The sequence below is a fragment of the Nyctibius grandis genome, chromosome 7 (assembly GCF_013368605.1).
Source record: "Nyctibius grandis isolate bNycGra1 chromosome 7, bNycGra1.pri, whole genome shotgun sequence".
Taxonomy (NCBI): Eukaryota; Metazoa; Chordata; class Aves; order Nyctibiiformes; family Nyctibiidae; genus Nyctibius; species Nyctibius grandis.
The window spans coordinates 14005091-14029417 of record NC_090664.1 but is presented as its reverse complement, the minus strand read 5'-3'; the positions used below and the strand labels follow the sequence as shown (position 1 = coordinate 14029417).

At 35.9% G+C, this 24327-nt stretch overlaps 1 protein-coding gene across 7 annotated transcripts in view; it reads right to left on the bottom strand.

The window, feature by feature from the left end:
- SLC4A7 (solute carrier family 4 member 7) overlaps positions 1 to 24327 on the bottom strand; it is a 100409-nt gene that overhangs the window by 28117 nt on the left and 47965 nt on the right. For 4 of the 7 annotated variants that reach the window (XM_068405023.1, XM_068405026.1, XM_068405024.1 and 1 more), the window contains exons 3-11: positions 20880 to 21023; positions 18650 to 18785; positions 17422 to 17582; positions 15033 to 15221; positions 11842 to 12210; positions 6266 to 6381; positions 4663 to 4820; positions 2598 to 2685; positions 871 to 1017 (exon numbers count right to left, since the gene is read on the bottom strand). In XM_068405023.1, the coding sequence (XP_068261124.1) occupies positions 871 to 1017; positions 2598 to 2685; positions 4663 to 4820; positions 6266 to 6381; positions 11842 to 12210; positions 15033 to 15221; positions 17422 to 17582; positions 18650 to 18785; positions 20880 to 21023 (1508 nt within the window). Of the gene's footprint in view, positions 1 to 870; positions 1018 to 2597; positions 2686 to 4662; positions 4821 to 6265; positions 6382 to 11841; positions 12211 to 15032; positions 15222 to 16170; positions 16228 to 17421; positions 17583 to 18649; positions 18786 to 20879; positions 21024 to 24327 lie in introns of those variants that run through there. The other 3 variants (XM_068405027.1, XM_068405028.1, XM_068405029.1) reach the window with 2 other exon arrangements.

The following is a 24327-nucleotide window of genomic DNA, read 5'->3' as shown; positions in this document are numbered from 1 at the left end:
AGAGCAGAAGCCTCTAGCTTCTAACAGAAATTGACCTCACTTTATGACACACAGTATTTAGTTGAAGTATAAAGGCAAAGTCATTCCAGTATAAATGAGAAGTCATTCCCCTACTGAGCAAGCTGCTCACCAGCTCCTCATAAATTTCTCTGGAAACAAGTTAAGTGGTAGCCTCGGGCTATTCATGAATAAGCTGCACTGCTGTCACCCCTTCCGTTCCACCCACTCCCCCAAACCGCCACTGGATTCGATACCAACGACAACCTTCTGAATCAAAAGCACTGGTCTCTCCCTCAGCTTTTGATCCTGACAGCAGGAATTCCCCTCAGTTGTAAAGAGAGAGAAAGGGAAGAAATCAGAGTCCCTCTAAGGTCCAGCTTCCCCCTGGTTCTCACTGGAAGCTTGTATCACAACTGAGCGATGTGATTCATTTTTATTTATTTCATAAACATTCTGTGAACATTATATGCTAGCCAATATACATTAAAACATTTCAATCAATGTTGTATGCAAATAAGAGTTTTTATAAGAATATTCTTGCTGATCACTGTTAGATTAATAATGAAATTTATAGTATGAACTCAGGTACAATTTCAGACCAATTCTTCCAGGTCTTACATGCACTCATTTCAGTATTACAAAAGGAAAGAGAGTAAATACAATTTACTTAAAAGTATAGCAGGAAACTGAACCAACAAACTTAAATGGCCAATCTACTTTTTCTTCCAAATAGATGTGGGGGCTTTCCTGATGCTTTACTAAAGTTTATACTCGGTACACAATTTACTTGCATTGGGAAATGGCATTTTCAAAGTAAAAATCATGGGAGCTCTCTACAGGACTTTTTCCACTTTTTTTTTTTTTTTTTACCTGGGAAGGAACACTTTTTGGTGGCTCAATTCGTATAGATGGATCCCATTCTCCTGGAGGCAGGACTGTCACTTGATCTAAAAATTCATCAATTCCTGACAACAAATCATTTCGGTCTTTTGCTTTATAGGCAACATCATGGAAAACCTACAAGAACAAAGTGCCCAGCATTTTTTTTTCCAAAAGAGAAACCAATTACAAGGAACACTTCTTTATTTTTAAAAAAGGCATGGGAAATTTTTTAAAGGTCCTCAAAAGTTAGGCTTTTACTTTACTTGCATACTTTTGCATTAAGAACTACCTGGTATGCACACCCCTATGGAACATAAAATAAGGAAGCTATATCTCCAAACTCAAAAGGAATATTGAGGTCATTTCTAAAATTAATTAAAAAGTGATTCTTCAATATTCAGTAAATCAAGTTCATGTACTATTGCCTGAATAATTCTGCCCTACAGCCACTGTGCCATTATGCTGTGCTAAATCAGGACAAAAATACTTTAAATAACCTTCAAACTAAACTACAAATTTTTGTTAAGAATAACAACTTCATTTGTATACCTCTAGCTTAATTAATTTTAAAAGACTTCTTTAAAAGCACATGAAAGCAATCCTCCTACTACTCAAAAAAAAACCCCAAAACTATACAGTTTTACAGACTACTACAACACAAACTCTGAATTGACAAACGGGTAGTATTTAAACAAAACAATCCCCAAACTCCAAGCTGAATTTTATAGAGAGGAAAAAAATGCTCATTTTGCTGTAAAAAACTGTTAGCAGAAGATGATCATAAATTGCTTCTGTACATTTAAAACCTGAACTGTTTGTCTCCACAGACCTGACCATTAAGTCTTCTAATTGTAAATTAGACCTTTAAAGCCTATTTAAGGCTTTTTAGACCACTAAATAATTTGATTTTTTCTATTTCAGTGATCTACAGTACTCCTAAAAATCAGCCTACCTAAAAAATTAGAAGCTGTAACTAAAGCTTCTAATACTCAGTTCTCACACTGAACAAATATTATATTCACAAACTAGTTGCCCAATTGTAAAATGATCAATTTCTGGTTTACATTTCCAAACTTCAAATTGTTCTCAAGTAAAGAAATATTAAGGTTTCTGCTAGATAACCATAATAATTACCAGCAATTCAGTAGGTGGCGCTCAATGCGAAGTCAGAATCAAAATAACCTGATTTTGCTCAGTAAGATGACAATTAAAAAGTCTGGATTCCCCTGTGCTCTTTAAAATCGTCCACCGGGGCTCTAAGCAGATGACTTCAATGCCTAGTAAAGTTCTAATTTAAGTATTTGACCTCGCTTTGATAAAAAAATAACTTTGATGACTCAATCGCATGCATTCTTAAACTTTGTCCTGAACACTACAGTTTGCTGTCTCCTTTTTGACGTACAGTGATTCGTATCAGACACAGTTCTATTTAATAGTTCTACTTCCTAATTTAATACAAAAATGAAATCTATACACCAAAGCCAAAATATCTTTTCAGAAATACATTTAGAATTTCTTTAGGAAAGATGAAGGGAAAAGTTAATTTACCATTATCTAGGTCACTAACATAAGAAATAAGTAAGTTTACAGTTCTTCATTTAACCAGTTTGGTTTTTTTCTTCTTTAACCTGTCACCCCAGAATACATTTATTGAAAACAGTATATACATTATTCTAGACTTATTTAACTACAAGTGTCTAAAACACATCACTCACATCATCTGTCATAAGTGTTGCTATTGATCTTCCAATTTCATGGTACTGGGGAGCTTTTCCTGCTGGTCCCAGCAACAAAAACAAAAACCTGTGGAGAAAGCAATCAAGATGAATACGGCTGACTCATTCGAATATACTCAGGGGCTTCTTTCAAATGAATGTTTAAAGAAAACTTAGTGGTGAAGTAAAAATACCTTCTTCACCATTTCAGATCTTAAAGACTGCTGCAAGACTAAGAAAAGACTCGCCTCAAAGTCATTACTGGAACGAACTCAAATCCTGAACCAAAATTACTCCGCAATCTTCTTAATTAAGCCTGATTTTTCAGCTTCTTGTAATGCCATAAATGTAGTAGAAATCCACAGGCTAGAGCTCAATGAATATTTCCTCTGGATTATAAGCCTTTCTGACATTCCCACCCACAAAGACCCATTTAGTGAGGGCCTAGGAGCTCTATGACCTGTTCTAGCCTCCCACGATGATCACTTCTTCAGAGGAGGTAAACCCCTCTCCCTTGCAGTGACTGGGTACATCACAAGGCAGATGCACAGATGTACTTCAAGCACCACACTGGACATACTCATATAGGCATATCCCCATCCTTTGTCAGTGGAAAGGAAGGGAACCTGCATTTTGAACACCTAAGAAGGTAAAAGTGACATTTTGGGAAGGGAATCCAATCTGGGGGTGGGTCACAGCATATGTTAACAGACAGTCTCCATTTCCAAACACAATAATAGTTATCACGCTTTAAAAAAAAAAAACAAAAAACAAAACAAAAAAAAACAAAAAAAAAAAAAAAAAACTTGAACAGGACTAGTATCCTATAAATTCAAAAGGATACAAACCAAAGAGTGAGCCCCAGTAATTCTTCACAACCTTCTTCCTATACTCCATGAAAATGAAGCTCCCAAGTACAAGACTTTTGAAAAAAGTAGTGCCTTCTTTCACCTCACAGTACAAAAAGCTCAATGTTGTTCTTCTTTTCTAAGTTGACTACCCTAACTGAAACTGAGACTGCATCTTCAGAATCATGCATGCTATTCCAAATCTGCAAGTCTATACCACTCTGAAAAATTTAGAATAGGATAACTTTAGCTACATTAATACAATAATCTGTATGCAGAAATTTTGAAATTTCCCATGAAACATTACAAGCACTAACATCAACTACTCTCTGAAAATCCTCACATCTATTTATAAGAACACTGCCAAGATTATTTTTGCCTTTCATTATATTATATAAGCTGAAAATTATAAACAAGCACTTTGATAATTTCAAAACATTAAAAAAAAAAAACACCAAAAACAAATATACAAATTTACGCCAAACACCACAGAACAGCCCAATACATCAATGTGCACAGAAAACGAAGTGTCCTCCATGATGACTGATGAAATAGCCTGCTATCTGCACCATGGGACCTGGATTTTGACATTTTGATCATTTGTGGTGAATATACCCACAGTATAGTGGCGAGACCCATGATTTTAGGGGATTGGGGGTGGGTGCACCCGGATGGATGGCATATTGCAGACTGAAAACCAGTTCAAGGTATTAGCTGCAGATTGGTTACCCTACTGTCAATCATGTAAATTTGGGCACATAATAAAAAAAGTTTAGTTCTTCCACCACCTAGGTTATTCTTAAACAGAGTATTTGTATGCAAAGAGCAGAGCTTCAGGTTAGACAGACTTTCAGACTTAGTGGACTCTTCCCCACTGTCACACTGTGTCGCACCTAAGGGAACTATAACAATCTTCATGCTCATCTTTTCAAATGGCAACACAAGCTTGGAAGACTCATTGCTTTTACTCCAGGTCAGCTATCAGTTTCAACTTCTGCACTTGCTTAAGACAGCATCATTACATATATTTAAAGCATTCAGAGAATTTTATGGTGGGTCTCATTCCTTCAAGGTTTGCAGCAAATGACTGGCATCATGTTAAACAAAAGTCTACATTTCTTGAGCTTAACAGAGTATGTATAAAAATTTACAACTATTTGAGATCTTAAATATTATTATATTATTGTAAAAGCCAGACTTTCCAAGCATTTATTTACCGTGTAGGAACCGGAACCTCTGTGAGACCTGAGAGAAGCACAGCAGGGGAGAGCCTCACAAAAGCAATAATAGGTCTTTCTAAAAAATCTACTTCTCCCACTAACACATTTGATGCTTCTGCTCCTGAAGGAATTTTCCTCATGAAGTTCATATCAACCTATTCATACAAAGATGAAACAAGTGTTTATTCCCTTATATTTGTTAGCAGAAATTCTATAACATAATTAAAATAATCAGTATTTTCTAGACATTTATGCTACAAAGAAAAATAAAAAAGCAAATTAAATAACCCACAGTACAGAAAAGACAAACATTTGTAGAAAACATCAGCCAGCCAGCCGACTAATAATAAACTATTTTCTAAAAGTCAGAATTACTATCACCTACTATATTCCAGAAGACTCCAAACTGCTTAACCACCTTTCTAATATTACTTATCATGACAAACATTCCGTGATAGGACATAACAAAATCTATGCACAATGAACTAAGGAGAGTTCATGTAATTACACAGGGTTTGTAGAATGCAATTAATTATTTCACAGCTGCATATTTCAAATATGCCATAATTTTGAAAAGTAATTAGTATGTTTATGTCTTCATCTATAAAGAATATGATGGCTGAAAACCTTAACTTTCATTTCTGTATATAATTACAGAAGAGTATTAGAAAATGGTACAGCACATGAACTCCGTGTTCACATACATACACACACACAAGCACCAGTTACACTGCTATCTAGAGAACTTACAGATGGCCTCCTGAGTCCCACACCAAGTGTGCCACAACTACAGTGCCACGAGGCTGACTCCTGCGCAACAGGAGACAAGGCAGGAGTACAGAAGGACAGGCCAAGCAAAAACATAAAAACTGTGACAGAGGAGCAGGAATAAATGGCACCTGCCATGATTAGGTAAGAACTACAGTGTAAGTTAGCTTTCATAAACAGAATTATTGAACTTGGCAAACCAATTTTTTTACAGTGCTTCACAATACAGATGACACTACAGACTGAGTTTTACACTAAAAGCCATAATGGAATTTGCCCAGCAAATTTAAGCTATGAAAGAAATACAAAGGATTTACAGTATTACACAAGATTTCCTTCAGAAAGTGATAGTATATGCTCCTAATGATTAAGATGTACAATAATTTTTATCCAGCAAACTCATAAAACATATAAAGCAAATTTGCCCTCCTTGCAAAAAAACCCCAAAAAGTCAGTCCTAGAAAAAAATGTTACAGCACCATGTACAAAATTGTTTTCATAAAGAGTCTTTACAGCAGATCTGAAAATATCTCCCTCTGCATGAGAAAGTACAGCAGCTGCACTTTAAGTTACCAAATAACTGAAAAGATCAAATGAAAAAGAAAGTTCAGTCCCACTAGGAAGAGCTTCAAAACATTTTACACATTTAGCTATGCCATATTCTGACACTCGTACATACAAGTTACGTCTTAGTACATATATCTTGTGTACATTCATAGACATGTGTACATATATGTGTCTTAGCTGTAACTAATAGGGCAGTTACAACCACCACATTTTTTGTTACATAGTTAATTTTGTGCTAAACATTAAGGTATTTAATGTTATTTACCTTACTAAAATCAACCGTGCTGTTTTCTCTGCTTCCTCCTGTCCCAGTACCTTTAACGTCTCCACTTTTCCCAGTATCTAAATTTCCAGGTGCTGACTGTGGAGATGCTAATAGCCCTAAATTAAAACAAAGGAGATAAGTTCAAAATGGTGTATGAAATGAACTGAGTATGCGACACTACCAAAACTCAATGTGGCAGCTTGCTTAAAGCAAATGTGCAAGTTATTCAGTAAGAGTGCCCTACATTAGTATCATAAATGCAACATTAACAAGTCACTGTGTTGTCAAAATAATGACATAATTAAAAAAAATTAAAATTAAATACTGCCCAAATGATGGCCATTTGCAGAACAGTCACCAGAAAAGAAAAGAAAGAGCTACTTTAATTGTAGAAAATATAACCAGTATACATTTTAATTGTAATGCTCTAGTAGTTGGTAGATAGCACCTTCACTGTATTTAGAAGTCCTCAAACACCAAAAGCAAACGCCTCTGCTATCTAGTCTATGGTGTAGCAGTTATTGCAATTGTAAAAAGCCTCAGCAAGCCTCAGGCTACAACTACAAGGAATGATACCCTAGTAGTTAATTAAACCTGTACAAGTAAATAGCATACTACACGAAGGATAGACAGCTTGCAAACCATGACTTCATTAAACAAACCAAAGTTCCAACTACTGAACTAACCAGATGTTACTATATGAAATGGTCTCTCTAACGTGTTAGCTAAAGAGGCATGTACAATAAAGTTATTCAAGTTAAATGTACAGCTTCCCTCTAACAGCTGTGCTAAAACCATTTTATGTAGCTTGCTATGCTACTAGCAACACTGAACTGCAGGTTCAGTGAAGGGTGCAAAAGTCAAGTAACACAGGTGTTCATACACACTAAATTCCGTGTTGCGCCATGGTTATCTCTACCCAACTATCATTTAAGAGCTAGTCTAGGCACGCATAACCAAGCCCAAATCCCATCTTTTGGATTACGGAGCTTTTACTTGTTCAGTGTAACGTGCACTAGAAGTGCATTTGGCCTTGCTTGTCTACACTAGACCTTTCAGATGTGGTGACAAACACGCTTAAACATGCTCTCAAAACCACATCTAGACAAAGACTAATATCTGAACATTGTATTACATGCAGAAAGTTTGTATTTAGGTCAAGCGTCACTCTAGTCAAGGTAAAACTGAAGTCCTCACTGGCTACCTCTTGGCTACTGTTCTATCATAACTACTGCTGCATAACTACTTGCATCCCTCTGTGTTTGTAATTTAGCAATGTGACATTTTTTAGCATTTCAAATAACAACTGAATTTGCTTTATTTGATCCCCACATTTATTTCCAAAAAACTCTTTCGAAGAGCCATCATATCAATAGAAAACATGCAGGTCCAAGTCTTTACCATTAATTTTCATTCTTACAGTTCATAGGGATGTAAGTGGTATGGGTAGTTTTTCCTGAAGCAAAAACCGAACCAAGTTAATAACCTGCAATTTCCTTTGTGAATCCTAATGTGCACAAGTAATTAGCTAACACTATAAATACTACGTTCAGTTAGCTAGACCAAAAAAAACCCAAATCACATTCTACCCTTCTGCTCTAAGATGTATGCATTATTCACAAGAATAACTAACAGCAATCAACCACCTGTGAAACCAGCTTTTCAAAGTATTTAACTGCTTAAGAGTTGATGTTAAGATGTGTTGGTAAGACTAGAAATGGAATGAAACATTAAACAGTTGTTGCAGAAGATGACCATAATATAAGTTCATAAGCTTTTTTCACTTCCCTCCCCCCCCCGCCCTCCATGTAACAATAAAGGTAACTGAAGATGCATATGACTGATATGAGCAGTAATGCATCATTTTGCACTTCTCGCCATGTGAGCAAGAGCAAGCTGACTAGAACAAAAAGTGGAGAGACAATCGAGGAGGAGGATAGAGAATAAAGATTCTATATATTAGCATAAACTAATTTATTATTTCAGTACTGAAGTGATACTGATTCTCCTAAAAGGTTTGACTTCAAAATTTCTCCAACCAGTCACAGTTAAGGTCTGCAAGTTTTGGCACTGACACAGGAACATTTGTCTCATCCTAAACCATGTATAAATAGTTTTCGTTTCTGTTGGTCTTGCGGTTGGACAGACTGCTGCGCTCACGTGAGAATACTGCTTACAGGTTTTCAGACCTGAGCAAGGATTTCCATATGATACTGCATTTCATTGTGCATATCAACCAATCTGATATTTGCAGGGAAACTCTGAATAAAATATTATCACCTCTAATACCAGAACACTTTTACTCAAATCTCCCACTAATAAAAGAACTTATTTCCTTCTCTTCTCCAGTTCAGTAAATACAAACTCAGAGGCTACTGCTAAAAGGAAGACTATCTAGTTTTTCCAAACTGTGACACAGAGAAATTCATCTAGTCTTAACCAAGCTACTGAAGGGATCATTAAAAATAGACAGTACTCTTATGGATGTTGTTACACAGATATACTACCTGCCTCCTTCGAAAGACAACAGCGGACTGAGTCTTGAGTAAGTTTCGTAAAATCATGTAAGATCACTCAAGTTAAACTACTCATAACTACACCTTCACTAAAGATGATGTGCACTTTCTAGCCAATTACACTTAGTTTAATACTGTGACCACAAAAATCTAATGGACATTATCTAATGGAAAAAGAAAGCAAGAAGAACACAGACATTTGCCTCACACCTCCACTTCAGTTAAAAAAAATAAGTTGGAGGAAATAAGATGAGTTCAACACCTAAGTATGACTGTTCCAATATAATTATGTTTATACAGGCAAAATTTATGAAATATGAAACTTCTAAATACAAAGTCACACCATATTTGTGTTTGAGGAAATAAAAATCGATTTTTAAAAAATAAATTCCAATGTAGTCTTAATGTGAAAAAAATATTAGAAGGCAAATCCTAGAATGCAAATATGTAAACCTTTCTGAATTATTATTTTCAGTAAGTAATTGTTTTAAGAGCTAAGCTGTTCTAAATATTATTTTACTCAGTTTTAAAGTACATTTATCAGTGAACTAAAAGACCCCTTAAAACAGGCTGCTTTGCTGTTTTTCACAGACATTAACAAAGCTTAATGATGCTGGTGAACTAACAGTGTTCATCTTTAGCTGTGACACAGCTCTCTTCCTAGCTCTACCTATGGAATTCATTATTCAACAGTTTCGAAGACAGGAAAACAAAAGCTGTTCTTGAACTGATGACAAAAAGAAAAAAAAATGTTAAAGAGAACCCTCTGCCTGGTTGACTTACTAGGAACTGATGACCGGCTGATAAAAATCAAGTGGTAGACTGAAAGTGTGCCCCTCTTCCCTCCTTTTACAGTAATTTGCATTAAGTTCAGTAACCTTCCAGCTATTTATAAAGACTAAAAAATAAAATCTGAATAGCAGAAGGCCAAGGATAGATGAAGGCTAAAGAGAAGAAAGTAATCTATTAGAAAATTGAAACAGTTCCTAATTCTCACAGGAGGCAAACCCAACTCAATCATACAGATGTGGAAAAAGTATTTGTGCTGCAATATTCTGAATTACTAGAGAGATAATTCAGACCATAATCTACAGTGGAATAGATGAAGATTTTTTTTTTTTTAAATTAATATAAGGAATGACTTCCTCTTCACGGTTCCCTTCTGAGTCTGTCTCCTGACTAGTCCAGTTGCAGCCCGCAAGTCATAGTCTGAGAATGTCTTCAAAGGCATCTCTGAGGAAAATGTGTCTTTCTGTGGTCAGATGATTCTTGAATTAAAAAGGGGGAAAAAAACCCAGAAAATAAAAATGTCTTCCATCATTATTGGTGTTCATCTTTCTCTGGAAAGACTTTTATTTACGGATTAAGTGGGAAATCATCCCTTTCAGATTTTTCCTTTATGAGAAACATCCCCTTGAGGCACAAAAGCAATTTGAACACGACTTGGAGATTCTGGTGGAAAGCTTTATTAGTGATAATAATAGCATCAAGTACTTGATCTTCACTTGTTTGCTTTCTCTTGGGTTCTAAAGACCTTGGGTCTGGCATGCTGTCATTCCTGTCAGATGAGTAGAAAAATGAGAACTGGAAAACCAGTTACAGCTGTTATCTTACTTCTGGTTTTTAATTACCTTTGAAAGATCACCCATGAGAGAATGATCTTCATGTGAATTCTCTTAATTTCCCATAGGGAAGTCAGAGAGAGAGTTTTTTGTTGCTTTTTTGAATTTAAATAAGGATGGGGCCCCTACTCCAACTCAAGGTGACAGCCTACAACAGTTTGCTCTTTCCTTTTCAGCAACTTGGCTGCAATATGTGAAAAGGCAGATAACGACAGCCTTTTCTCTGTCAGCATATTTTCACTGCTGTATCTAAAAGTGTCCTCTTACTTATTAAAGAAGTGAGGAAGGAAACCAAGAAAAGCCTCACTGATGATAGAATTGAGTGAAATCAGGTTGTTTTTTTTCGTCCCACCTCCCTCCCACCCCTATACATAGGCATAAAGCAGACAAACCTACAAGCTAGATTTTGGCAAGACACATTTCTGGGGGGCAGAGGGAGGGGAAGCAGGAGGAACCTGAAGGCTAAAAATAAAGATGATCCCCTTAAAAACATGATCTACCTAGAAGAATCCTAAAGTCCCTAAATAGGTGATAATTTTGCAAAAGTAAAGCAAGCATAACAGCATGTAAGCAGAATGCACGAGTTATGAAACATTCACTAAGAACTATTAAAAAAAAACTGTCAGAACTTTCCATCCTTTCTTTCAACTTATCTATACTTCTACATATCTTTTTACGTGTAAAGAACAAAAGCTTTGCAAGTCAACAAATTAATAAATTGCTGAGCTCTGACCTACAATTATAAACTCCTAACTACCTTATCCTATTTTGCATATCAAACACAACAAAACAGTAATCAAGTTCTGATTCTGAAGCAGTGCACTAATGGACAGCTATCTGGAAACAGCTGTAGGTGAGCTGAACTCGCCAGTTCCATCATAAACTACTACTGTTTTTAATGGCCTTGGTTTTTAAAAGCACAAAAGCAAAAATAAAACTGCTTAAAGACTTCATGATACAACTAAACTACAAACACCACTGATTATTGCATCCTTCCTAATTCTTTTCATACTCATCTCTAACACTTCACTATGTCTTCACCTGTACCTATCTCAGGATATCAAACACTGGTTTAAAATATTACTTCACCGACTGATGAAAACAACAAAGCAAAATCTGACATGGACTGTAGGTGAGTGAAAGGAAAAGGCCACCATTTTTGACATTTTGCTTATATAATATATTTTAAAACCATATCCCTTTTTAATTACACGAATGAAGGTTAATCAAAGATATTTTTGCTGGCTTTAGTTAAAAGCTAAAAAGTTAAAAATGACAAACAAGAAAACAGTCACAACTGAGAAGAAATAAAACATGCAGGCAGAGGTAACAGTTATCATATTCCTTTGTGCCCAAGTTATGTGCCAAAAACATCACAATGCAAGTGATTCAGATGCAGAGAGCATCACACATGGACAGCTTAAATTTCAATAGTTGCCTGGTGTTTTGTCATTATTTTCCTCTGTCGTCTTTTCCTGGCTTTCCTGCACCTCTAAGTCCTCCTCAGGTGGGTGGATTATTACAGAAGGAATATCATCACTGGCAGGTGACACCAGCAATTCCTTGCCCTGAAGTGGACTTGGCTGGGCACTTGTGGTTGGCGAGTGGCTGCAGGTAGGACTGGACGGTGGTGTGTTTTGAGGGGTAGTTACAGGGGTTGTACACCTTGAGGTTGCCGGGGATCCAGCTCTTGAAGAAGGAAGAAGGTAATTGAGAAGAACTGACAAACGGTTTTCTCCTCTCAGGGAAATATTTGAGGCAGAGAGACCTGTTCGCAAAGAGTGGCGGGAGGCTGAAAGGCCTTCCCCTGAGATAAAACAAATGAAACACCATGAGGCTTACAACAGGGATATACTAAAAAAACACAGACACAAATATGCATTAACAATTTACATAGTAAATTGCAAGCTTTATGGGCCAAAAGTGTCATACTCATGCAAGTAAAACAAGAGGTAAGAGCAAATCTGATTTCAGACATTAGAAGTTAGAAATTACTGATGAGTACTAATTAGAATGCCAAAGATATGCTGGAGAAGATATTGTCTTAAAGGCAGTAAGATTTGTTAACATAACAAAAAAAAAAAAAAAAATTTGTATCTCTTGAAACCGACTCTTAAATTTTCCTAGATGAATTTCTTATTCCAAATTGCACAGCAGTTACCTTTAACGCCATCCAAAAATATATTGAAAAAATCATTACCAGCCAAAACATTACAAGACTTTAACTGCATCCATTTCATACAAAGTATTGTTAATTTTTAAAATTAAAATATTTTCAAAATTAACATGATCAAACACATATAATCATGTTAAATGCCACTGTCTTCAAATAAGTCTTGTTTTAATAAGAAGTTTCCTAGCCAGCTGTAATCTCAATACATAGCTTTGAAGAAGGCACGAGGATGAGATATAGTCCCTTCTCCATTTCTTCGTTCTGTGACTTACCAAATATCCCCATTTGTTTAAAATCAATCACGTTTCTCCAAAATCCATTGTTACTTTTCTTGCCCTATCCACTCTCAATATCCCACCATTTTCATGTAAAGAGAACATGAAAATGTAATTGTCTTGTAATTGTTCCCTCAGATTTAAGTTTGTAATGGATCTCAGTTCTTCCTTAAGCAGGAAGAGAGACTGCATATCCTCATATCAGTACTTCCATTAGAAGGTTTAGCAAAACCATTCCTCCTGTTTACCACAAACACTATTCCTGGGATGGCAGTCTCCTTGAGAAGAGTACTGATTACTTCTCCTAAAATCCCTGAAGCCAAAAACATGCTGTTTTCACATACCATACCATCAAGCAAACTAGACACATTTAGTCTCACATTTATACTAGGCACTACAGAGACCAATACGTTGAACAACCCTAGAATAATTTATAAGAAGGCGGCACAGACAGAATGCCTGGGTAAAGGTCACATACATTTTTTCCCCCCTCGAACAATGTAAGAGTGGATCCTACAGATACAAACTTGATTTAAATTAACAACAATAGTCTCCAAAGATCAACTATGAGAACTGCAGTGCAGTAAAGAAAGAGGACCCAATAAAGCAAACTGGATGATTTTGTCTATATTAATCACTACAGTAATAGTGATTAGACTTCTGTCAGTATATCTGTGATGAATCATGAACATGAGATGTCCTAACACACACAGGTGTAAAAAGGAGCCTAAAAAGTATTATGCTCATACACGTTTGTTTTACTGGTTTATTAGAGGGTAACCATGAAGAAAAAGTAAATCAGTATATGCTGGCAAAGAGTTCATCAGGTTATATTGGTTTCTTATTTCAGCATATATCCCATATTCTGTTGTAGGAATAGTATTAAGAATAAAATGCACTGGAAATTGGAAGCGATACATGAAAAGTAACTGAGAAGCAAGAGACCTCGAATACAAAATTCTCAGAATTACAACTGTGGATACAGGTGTTCAAGGTTGGGTAAAACCAAACTTATACATGAAATTTTCACATTTGCTAAACAAAAGAGGAAAGTCAGAAGTTATAGAAGAAATTATACTCTTAGATAAATTAGTTGTATTTTCATTCTAGAAAAAATAATTCTGAAACTATCATGCAAATATTTAAGCATGCATCATATATTCACTAGCTGACAAAAAGTATCAGCAAGCTTAAACATTTGCTGGAGCATACTCCAAGTACATATCAAACTGAGAGATCCCAATGAACACTCAACTAAGTGAAACACGTTCTAAGCAATGAGGCATCTTCCAGGACAGGAAAGGAACTTCACTTAAAGAAGTGACTCATTAAATCAGTACTAAGTTTTCACTAGACTAAAAAATATCAGTTGAAATTATTTGTGTCTTAGTTAACGCAATGCAAAAAAAAAAACAAAGAACGGAGACGGAAATAGTGGCCATAATAAGTACAAGCATAAAAGTATGCTGCTCTCCAGTATATATCGCTATTTGGACTTTGGAACTGGATTGCTTGAGTAAATGTATTGATATTCCAGAATATTTTCAGGAATTGGTTCAATAAAAGATGCGGTACAGCCTATAAAAATATTGCAAATACTTTTCTTGGGTTTGGGGTTTTTTTTCTCCCCTATTAGATCCTTCTCTACAAAAACAAGGTAAAAATAAAGTATCCTAGCTAAAAGTAATTTCTTCACCATTAGCATAGTGAACTTTTTCTAGTGATATTAATGTAACACTGGATTAAAACACAATAATTGTCAGCATCACTGAACTCATGACATGACCACAAAGTAAATCTCTAGTATAAAGACTGAATAAGCAAGCAGGATCCATCTGTCAAACATATAAAGCTATGCCACGATGCTGAAATTCCTCAAACATTACACATTTTATTCAAGCATATCCTAAAAAACATTAGGGCCGATGTAGGTCTATTTCTATCCTTCAAAACAATAATGCACGCTACGTATACAGGCAGGAGTAAAATGTTTGAGTAAATTCAAAAAAATATACAGAAATATCATCCACAGCTACACATAGCACACACTGTTTTCATTAGTTCTTTTGCTTATCAAGGAGGAAACACTTATCTGCTATTATCAGCTGAATTTTCCTTTGTCTCTCAGTAAGAACATTATTTAACAGGTTAGAACAAACTGGATGCTACAACTTATCTCACCATTTCGTTCAAGCAAGTGAGGGTCAGAATGTTTCTTGCCTATATCTGCAAAAGACCGAACCAAGGGAATCCGATTGCTGAATTTTTTCTCATTCTGATGATGGTGCCTTTTTAGAAGAGCCGCTCTCACATTCTCTCTTATGGATTCGTCCAGCTGGCCAGAGGCAATCATGTTATCCAAAACCATATCTACATAACAAACAATAACAAAAAAGAAAATTACATATACAGCTATCAAATCACTCCTTCACCACGATCAAACACTGTAGTTGCACCAAATAATAAGAAAAAAAAATTAAATTATTTTTAAAAAAGTCTTTTCTTTAGCAAAGTCATCTTCAAGAATCCACAGGAAATTTTCAAAGATGTCACTAAACAAGCAAATGTGAGAATAAGGAAAGCACAACATGCGGATCCAAAAATCACAGAATCACAGAATGTTAGGGATTGGAAGGGACCTCGAAAGATCATCTAGTCCAATCCCCCTGCCGGAGCAGGATTACCTAGATCATGTCACACAGGAATTTATTAGTCGCATCATTTTAATAAGTTACTTAATATTTTATAATTTAATGTAATTTACTTCAACTTTCAACGGCAACTCGCTTTCAAAGAAAAGCACCTATTTCAACAACCCTCCACTAGAAGTGAACACACAGTGGAGACAGAAACACAATGGAGAACAGACTTGTTAGGACAGCCTTAACCTGGTGTTCCCCATTTTGAAAGTATACTACATAAAAGTGAAAGTTATTATAGAATGAGATGAACTCCCTGACTCCTCTGTCACCTTCAGATGCCTCTCTACAGAACTTGATGCCATTCACACTTTTTAGAAGAGGAAGTATAAAGCAAAAGCTAGTTACATCATCTAAAACTAACTAATTGGCTGTCAAACAACATCAAGTTTCAAAAGGGCATCTCATCAGTACGCTCACGCCAGGAAAGAAAGCCTGCATGTCTGGGAAAATATCTGCTGTGATTTCTTGAGCTGCCTGCACAAACCAACATGAACCTATGTGACAACTTTTAAAATATATTCTGCCAGTCTTAACTGATGTATTGAGAACTTAACTGTATTGGTAAACTGCAATTACATAGAACTTTTCACAATGAAAAAGGTTATGGCTCAGAATACCTTATGAACAAAATTACACGCAGCAAAGTCTCTGTCAGTACAGTGCAGCTTCCTTCTGGGATTACTGACAATACACAGCCTTTTATTGTAGCTTCTCAAAAGGAAACCTGCCACCTTCTCCCTCCTGTTTTGAGTGAGAACCAAGAATACCTGCTAGGTATTCCTGGCTCACAGAAACAAGACAATACATTTGTATGCCAAAGATTGTTATCCTACATGCTTCGTAATGGCACCTAAGACTAACTTCAAACAAATTCATGCAATCTCTTAAGACATTCTGGTTCCAATTAAAATACCTACTATTAAAAGAGTGCTGTTTACACAGAATTAAGCAATAACTATTTTTCTTATGTACTAAGATTATTGCTAAATTCAATTATTAACAATAAATTAAAAACCAAAACACTACTTTTACAAACCATGTATTGAACACTCTTGCTCAGTAAGTCAGGAAAATAGGAAAGGAATACCAGCTTCCTCAATGAATTTCAAAAATTTCAAAACAAAACAAGAAAACATTTCAAGCACTGCCGAAGTTTTTAATGCCAGAACACCTTGTCCTTCACACACATGCTGGCCGGCCCTAAGCCTAGCATGATTCCTGAGAAGGCATTCCACTGTGTGGTACCTGTAGCAAGAGATACCAGGAAAATTATGTAAAACTAGTTCAAAGGCATTCAGGCTAAGCAGGTATGTATGTGTATATATATGAAAAACTCTTCAAAGCTTATTTTATAGTATCCAAAATGACCATGTGATGAGTGAGGACACTCAACATAGTAGGTCAAACAACATGTACAAAATTTATTTCTGCTCACCTCTTACAAAGGTGAAAAAAATACCAGATGTACAACAATCAACTGCACTAATAGCATCAAGTTAACATCAGCCAAGTTATGATTAATAATTATGGTACTAAAGTGCACAAATAAGTCCTAAAGTGTTCTGGCAGATATTTACATTTCATCTGTAGAAACAAAGACAAAGAACACATTCAGGGATTAGAAGATAAAGGCAAATTCTGGGCCTCATCCTAAAACATGTACTAAAGGAGGTCCTACTCATCCAGTGTAGCTCCTTGTAAATGAAGTTTGTGGGATCAGCTCCTTACAATCAGATAAAGAAAACTGCAGTAAGCATGCACATACCTATTTCTTCAATATAGTACTTTCAAGAACACCATCAAAAACATCTCAAGTTATAGATTAAAATTCGGGAATAAAATATTTTAAAAAAAAATTTTGCTGCAACCTGCTATCTCATCTAGTGTGTTTGCTCTCATGTCCAACATGACCGTCCCATTAAGAATACAGCTTCGCAGTTCAAAGAGACTGTGCAGAGACAGAGTTGCTACATAAGGCTTGCTCCATCGATCACCACCATCTTCAACATCCTCTTCAAATTTTAGCCACCTGAAATGCATACACATACTTATATTTCTCCTGGAAGACAGACAATTTGGCAAGGAATCACATTATTCCATGTGGCTTGCGTATGACATGGAACAGGAAATCCCATCAGCTCATACTGACTTTCTTTCTCTAGGGCAACTAAACTGACTGACAGTCACAACATTTTTGTCAGGCCTTTTAACCACACTCAACTGTTCCTAGTTTTGCCCATTTTGCTTCTTTTGGTTTGAACAACACCCGTCTATTCACAAGTTCTTGTGAACAGTGTGGGACTGTGCATCGTTACTTGATTTGCGTATCTCGGTTTCATCAGTATTTTAGGATTAGAAAGCTGTCTGAAACACCATACACCATGTTCAAGTCTTCTAGGGTGTTAAGTCAAGACATTTAAGAGCTAGGTAATACTAATATGTGTAACTATAAATTGATCTTGATTCTGACTCACAGGCATTAAGTAAATTGAACTTCTGCAAAAGCTAGCATCCAATTAGGTAATTAGAAGTATTGAATGCAAAATAGTTTATTACAAGACATATGCAGAAGGAAGCAACTTAACCAATATGGGCCAAAAATAATCGTGGCATCCTGTAATGTTCACGCATACAATTTGCAAAAAATTAATCAAATACTACCTAAGAATATCTAAATACCCAATTTTCTTTATGTTTGAGTGAAAGAAAAATTACACTAATATATCAGTAATAATAAAGAGATTTCCGAGATTGTAAATACTGTGCTCCGTGGCTGAACACCTGTATTTATAACTGAACACAGCTGTACCTTTCACAATACTTGGCATGGTAAGTTTTAGGAAAGTCAACACAGCACCAGTAAGACTGAGGGTCTCTTGAGAAACTATATTGATTCTTCCAGAGTTGGACAAAAAGAACAAAAGTTTTGATTTGCCGAGTGTGAACTGAGTGAACAACTTTTATAGTTCATGAAAATGGTAACCTAGGCCTGGTTTGCAGTTCTTTGAAATAAAATCACTAAAAAAATATCTTCTTTTAGATATCTAAAGAATCTTTAGATTCTTTAGATATCTAAACAATCTACTTTTAGCATACCTAGCTGTTTCTTTCCATTCATATTCTTCTCCATCCCTGAAGCAAAGTTCATCCATTTCAGTGAAGAGATCATGGGGAATGTGTTCATCATCATCTTCAGTACCCAAGATAAATTGCACTCGTTGGGATGGCGTGTCTTGAAGAAAAGGAGAAACTGAACAACTAAAAGAATTCATACCTCTATTATGCAAGAATCACCACATAACAGTTAAATCTCCTCTTAATATGCAATCAAGTATTTTTAGCTCTTCTATAGATTAACAATATGAAAATAAACATCAATGGCAAAATTGGTGAGAAAGTAAAAATCAATATACCAAAGGGCTAGAAACCTTGTTTTCACTTTGAGAACAAAAGAAATGATACTATCATGATACAGACACTAATTAAAGGAGGGCAAAGAAAGGAGGGAAAAAAAAAAGAAAAAAGAGATTGACAGAAACAAATAGCCTGACTTATATGACTAGTAATAGTTCAAGATGCTGAATCGCTGCTTTTTTTTTTTTTTTTTTTTTTTTTTTTTTGACTCTACATAGGGCGTACCCAGGCATTCATATTGTTAAAGCACCAGATTTTTCAATGGCCTGTTGCTACTTACATAGCATGGAAAAAACTATTAACTTTCTCATTGCATGGTTGGAGCACAGTACATAAATTAGCATAGGAAAGTAGAAACTACACAGCTAAAATGTTGAGGAAATATTTAACTTCTCATAGTACAATGCCTAGTGGAACACGCTCAGCTATAAGTTGTAACAAAATTTAACTATCTTTATTGATCAAATATAAGTAGTGGACTTCACTGCTATGAGCAAAACTTCAAAAAACAACAATAGAAACAAATGGTTTTAGCAATATTTTTAAGACCTATACACAGATCTTGTTTCAACTCAAGGGAGAGCTTTCAGATGACAAGGGTTCAATAATGTAGTAATTGCAATGTTATCTCAAATAAGGTCAGAGAGAGAAAAATCCAGGTAAATCTCAATTTTACTTTGTTCACTGAAATGTGACTCTCACAGCTGCAAGATCTGAACACACAACTGTATGCTTCCCCTGCAGAAGGAAGATCGCCTTTCAGATTTAGACATAAGATCTGAATTACTAATAAACTTCATTCAGAATTGAATTTTGCTTTTGTATTACTTTTCTGGCATACATCATCATCCAGTAACATAATTCTAAAATGAACTCTTGAATACAAACAAGATTCATGATCAGTGAAGACCTAGAGCAGATTGTTTCTGTCCCAAAACCAATATATCCTGCCACATCCTGTGTATCCAGGATAGAGAAGTGACCAGAAGAGAGAGGGGGATTTCTGTCTATTTAGTAATACTTGCTGCTTCAGAACCTGTGCAGCAAGACTAACATAACTAACATAAGATCAAATGATAATAACTTGTATTTGGGAGGGAAAGTTTTGAAGATGGATGAAACTAAGAACTGTAGGAGAATGCCAAAGCATTCCCATTTGAAAACTCCTTTGTTTCAGGGAACTGGCCCCATGTAGAACATGGTTCTCGTCATATAAAGGTGATAGTGAACAGCATGGTGTCCACACTTGAAGCGGAACATTGCACTGTAACTTTCCCATTCATTACAGTGTAGGAATAGAAGCGGGTTTGAGGTCTTGAAGAAAAACTGCTAAGAGTACTGCCAAATAATTTTATTTCAGAGAATGATATGACAAAGCCATCACCTCTTCAGGATAAGGGACAGGCCATGGGGGCAGTGTCTGATCCAAAACTAAAACTTAGGAGGCAGTACAATTCCTTTACTACTACTAACAGACAGCAAGAAGGCTGAAGTAAATATTTTAATAGATCATTGATCAAATTACCGTGGCTAATGCCGCTTCACAGCTATATTCATACTTTCAAAAATCTTGAGTGACAGAGGAAGATTAATACAAGACTACACAATCTGAGAAAAGGCATCTAGTTTAAATAACACAGATTTTTATGCTACAGGCGAGTATTACAAAGCTCTAGTTTAACCTATTCGGTGCAGGCTGCTGAACCTTCACACAGACACCTGGATGAAGTCCAACAGCTTATGATTTAGATAAAACACGACCACAAAATCCTTGCCTGACTGTACACAGAAAGACATTAACTACAGTAAGAATAAAAGAAACAGCACAAAACAAACAACATTTAAGCACAGAGTAACTACTACAATTTTATCTTCAGGAGACACAAAGAACTCATACAAACAGATTTCTTACCGTATGATGGAGATTCTCGGCCATCCTCTCTGTCAGTTTCTTTTTCTTTTTTTCTTCTGTGATGCCTGTGCCCACGATGCCTATGCCGTCGACGGCCCTGCTTTCCAAATGGGACGTGAACTCCAATATACACAGCTCTGTGGCCTTTTAAAGAAAGTTTAAAAGGAAACAATTAAAAAAAAAAAAAACATCGACCTGCTGCCCAAATTTAGTGACTTAGTCAATAAGACAAGGAGTTTGACAAAAAGAAACCCAAAAGCACTTGGCAAAACTACCCTTAGTGAATTAATACTACCATTTCCTTTCTTTTCTTCCCCGGTGTCAAAGAAGTAGCGCTATACTCATTTCCCTGCTAAACTGAATAAGAATATGGCCCAATTTAAGAAATCAGTTGTTAAACAAGTAATATAAAAACACAAGCTTGACCTGTAACACTGAAAGCTACTTTATAAACACCAGGGCAAGGCAGACAAATTACATGATGCTCCTCTCGTTTGCAGGGATTCATATCACGACAGTCATTACAGTGGCAAGATGTAATCTCCTAGTTCAGTTTATGAACTTCATGAAGAAATTATCCATCGTTTAGAGTCTGCAAGGAGTCTTCTCTCCTTGAATGAATTGTCAATATTTCTTCAAGTAGCATGTGACACATCTAGGTGAACCTGATGTTCAACTATACCATTAATTTAGTATCAGTTTAGGAGCATAAAAGGAACTTGTATTTGGAAATGTATGCCAAAACTTCAAATAACTTACAGAGAAGGTTGGGATTTTCTATTTCAGAATTTTTTAAAAAAAAAATTTAGGTAGCACATCCTCAAATCAATACATACCGCTCTTTAAAACATGTACTTTCAACATCTTGTTTTTCCTTTGACCTTTCCCATTAAGGCAATACTAGCATCAACAACTTAGCAAAAGAAATCAATCAACAGACTGTTATGAACATATTAGTACCATGTCTCCTGTAATGGAGTTAGCATATACAATAACCTTTTCAATTCCTTTTTAAACAAACAATCTCAGGAAAAGACACATTAACTATAAGCCTGGAGGTTAACACTAAATACTTTGTTTCATTCTGTAGGAGAGTTATTACAGAAGACTGACATTAACAAAAGGAAAAGGAAGTGGTTTTCCAGCTCTTACAGAGATGCAAATTCAGCAAATTTATAGAAGACAAGCAAGCCCTAGGCATTGTGACTATGCACATACATAAATGTGCGTATAGCACACACACAAGATGAAGGATATTGAAAAATTCTAGCAATTACAGAGCTTTAAAGAAATAAAAGGTGGTAATATGTCAAACTCATTTTCCAAGAAAAGCATCTCTAAGCCCAAAAAGATACACAAAACTTTTATAAAGCAGTATTTTTACACTGCTACATGAGTAAAAAGACTAAGCAAAAATCAGTAATAATGCATGAGTTAACTTCAACGTTTCATCAATTTGGTCAAGATTCCTTTCCAAATTACAAGGCCCGAATCTTGACAGACTTCCAACGCTAGTTTTAATTAGAGTCGACTGATTGGTACTATGACCAAATCTGAAATTAAGCATATTAAAAGCTATTTGTTTCCACGTAAGAGTAGAAAATAGATTAATTTGTTGAAGCACTCCTCAGTCCTATTTATAGAGAGAGCCTTTTCTTTTGTGAGCTTCTTCCAACAAAAACACTCAGCCCCTGCCCGGCAGCCTGACCTCCAGCCTCCACGACTACTATGCACAATGCAATTCCCAGAGACATTAATGCAAATGTGACACCTAAACACAAATCAATGCACTTGATGTATAGTATGAGTAGACTTCACCATTAGCAACGGTCATGTTACTGATACCATCATGATACAATAGTCTTATGTATAGGGAAAACAAAACTACTAGGTTCAAAAATAGCTGCATTACTCACCACACTCCACTCAAGGCTGCCTGGTGCAACCGAGTGACCCACTCACTGCAAATGTTATCATCTCTGTTAGGATTTTTTGTTTTATTTTATATATTCATTTAGCAAGTATTAAACTACAGTTATATATAAACAGTTTTATTCGTCATCAAAGTGTTTGATTTTTTGCAGGAACTATTTTTCCTAAGAGAAACTCAAACATATTTCTAGTAATAGAGCATTTTATATTATTCGCTTGTTTCAATATTCTTAATGAGACTGTTTTAAGCATGTGTTTTGATCATGGCACAAAAAAACTTGCAGGTAATTACTTTCTAGAAAATTTCAGGAATCTGAAATTGTTCAAGATTTTACTTCCTGAAAAATCAGGAGGAATTCCACATTTTGGTCTCTTGCTGTTCCCATAAATTAGGACAAAAATCCCACATTGCTTTCTGTACTAAATAACAAACAAAAATCCCATATAATTTTTTCAAGAGCCTCCACCTTAAACAATTCAACCTGCTATTGCAAAGATTAGCATTTGTAATAGTGTGATCATTTCCATAGTCAAAGACCATGTTGCTGCATGGAGGAAAGGTGGAACAAGGAAACAAGAAGTCTGTCTCCTACTTCAAAACTGCAGTCTGACTGAAAATGTTTTTCAATAGAGAAGTCTGGAGGAGAGCAGATACCTTGAGAAGAGACAGGTAAAAACTAGGGAAAATCAAGCTGAAATAAGCAAGAATCTGAAGGTGGTTTTAAACAACCTGCAAGCACAGCAAATTGCTTTCCTACCCAAAATGCACTGACCTCTCAGCTATCGCTATGTCCAGGTGCCTCAGTTACTTCACTAGGCACACCGAATAGGCACTGCCAACTTAATCCTCAACCCAGGCAGCAGCCCACAACCTACACCGCTCAGTATTACTTTCTACTCCAGAATGAAACTTTAAAGAAAGTGCCTTCTCACTACCCCAGTAGGTTAGAGTATCACAAAGACAGGAGAACAAGCTAGCAATGGGTTACCCTACCCTTCAGCCCACGCTGCCCAGAAACGACAACTGAGGGAATGGCTATTCCCTCATGTAGACACTGTCTTGCAGACAAATGTAAAACAAGAATATTTGCCCCAAATCACTTCTGTATAAGCAAAGTGATCAGACTGCTACACCTGCAACTTCACTTTGGGACTAATGTGAAATACTGATGAGCAAGATGATTATTAAGTAAAATGCATCACAATCCAGCGTAATTCTATCAGAATAACTTCAAGAAAAAACTTCATGTTGGAAAAGAGCCTCTGAATTTTTTTCTTTTGTTTTTCGGAGCAAGCATGGCGGGGCAGCAATGCAATAGGCTAACCAAGAAAAGTTTGGCTACTGCAAACACCAGCTTATGAGTGCACCAGACTGTTCCTTAAAAAAAGGGACCTTTTTTTAGTATCACAGACATTCATAAACAAAGAACTCCACTACTACCTAGGAAATCCAAAACTACTGTTGTTGAGTATACTACCACGATTACCCAAAAACATGTTACAAGCATATTAAACT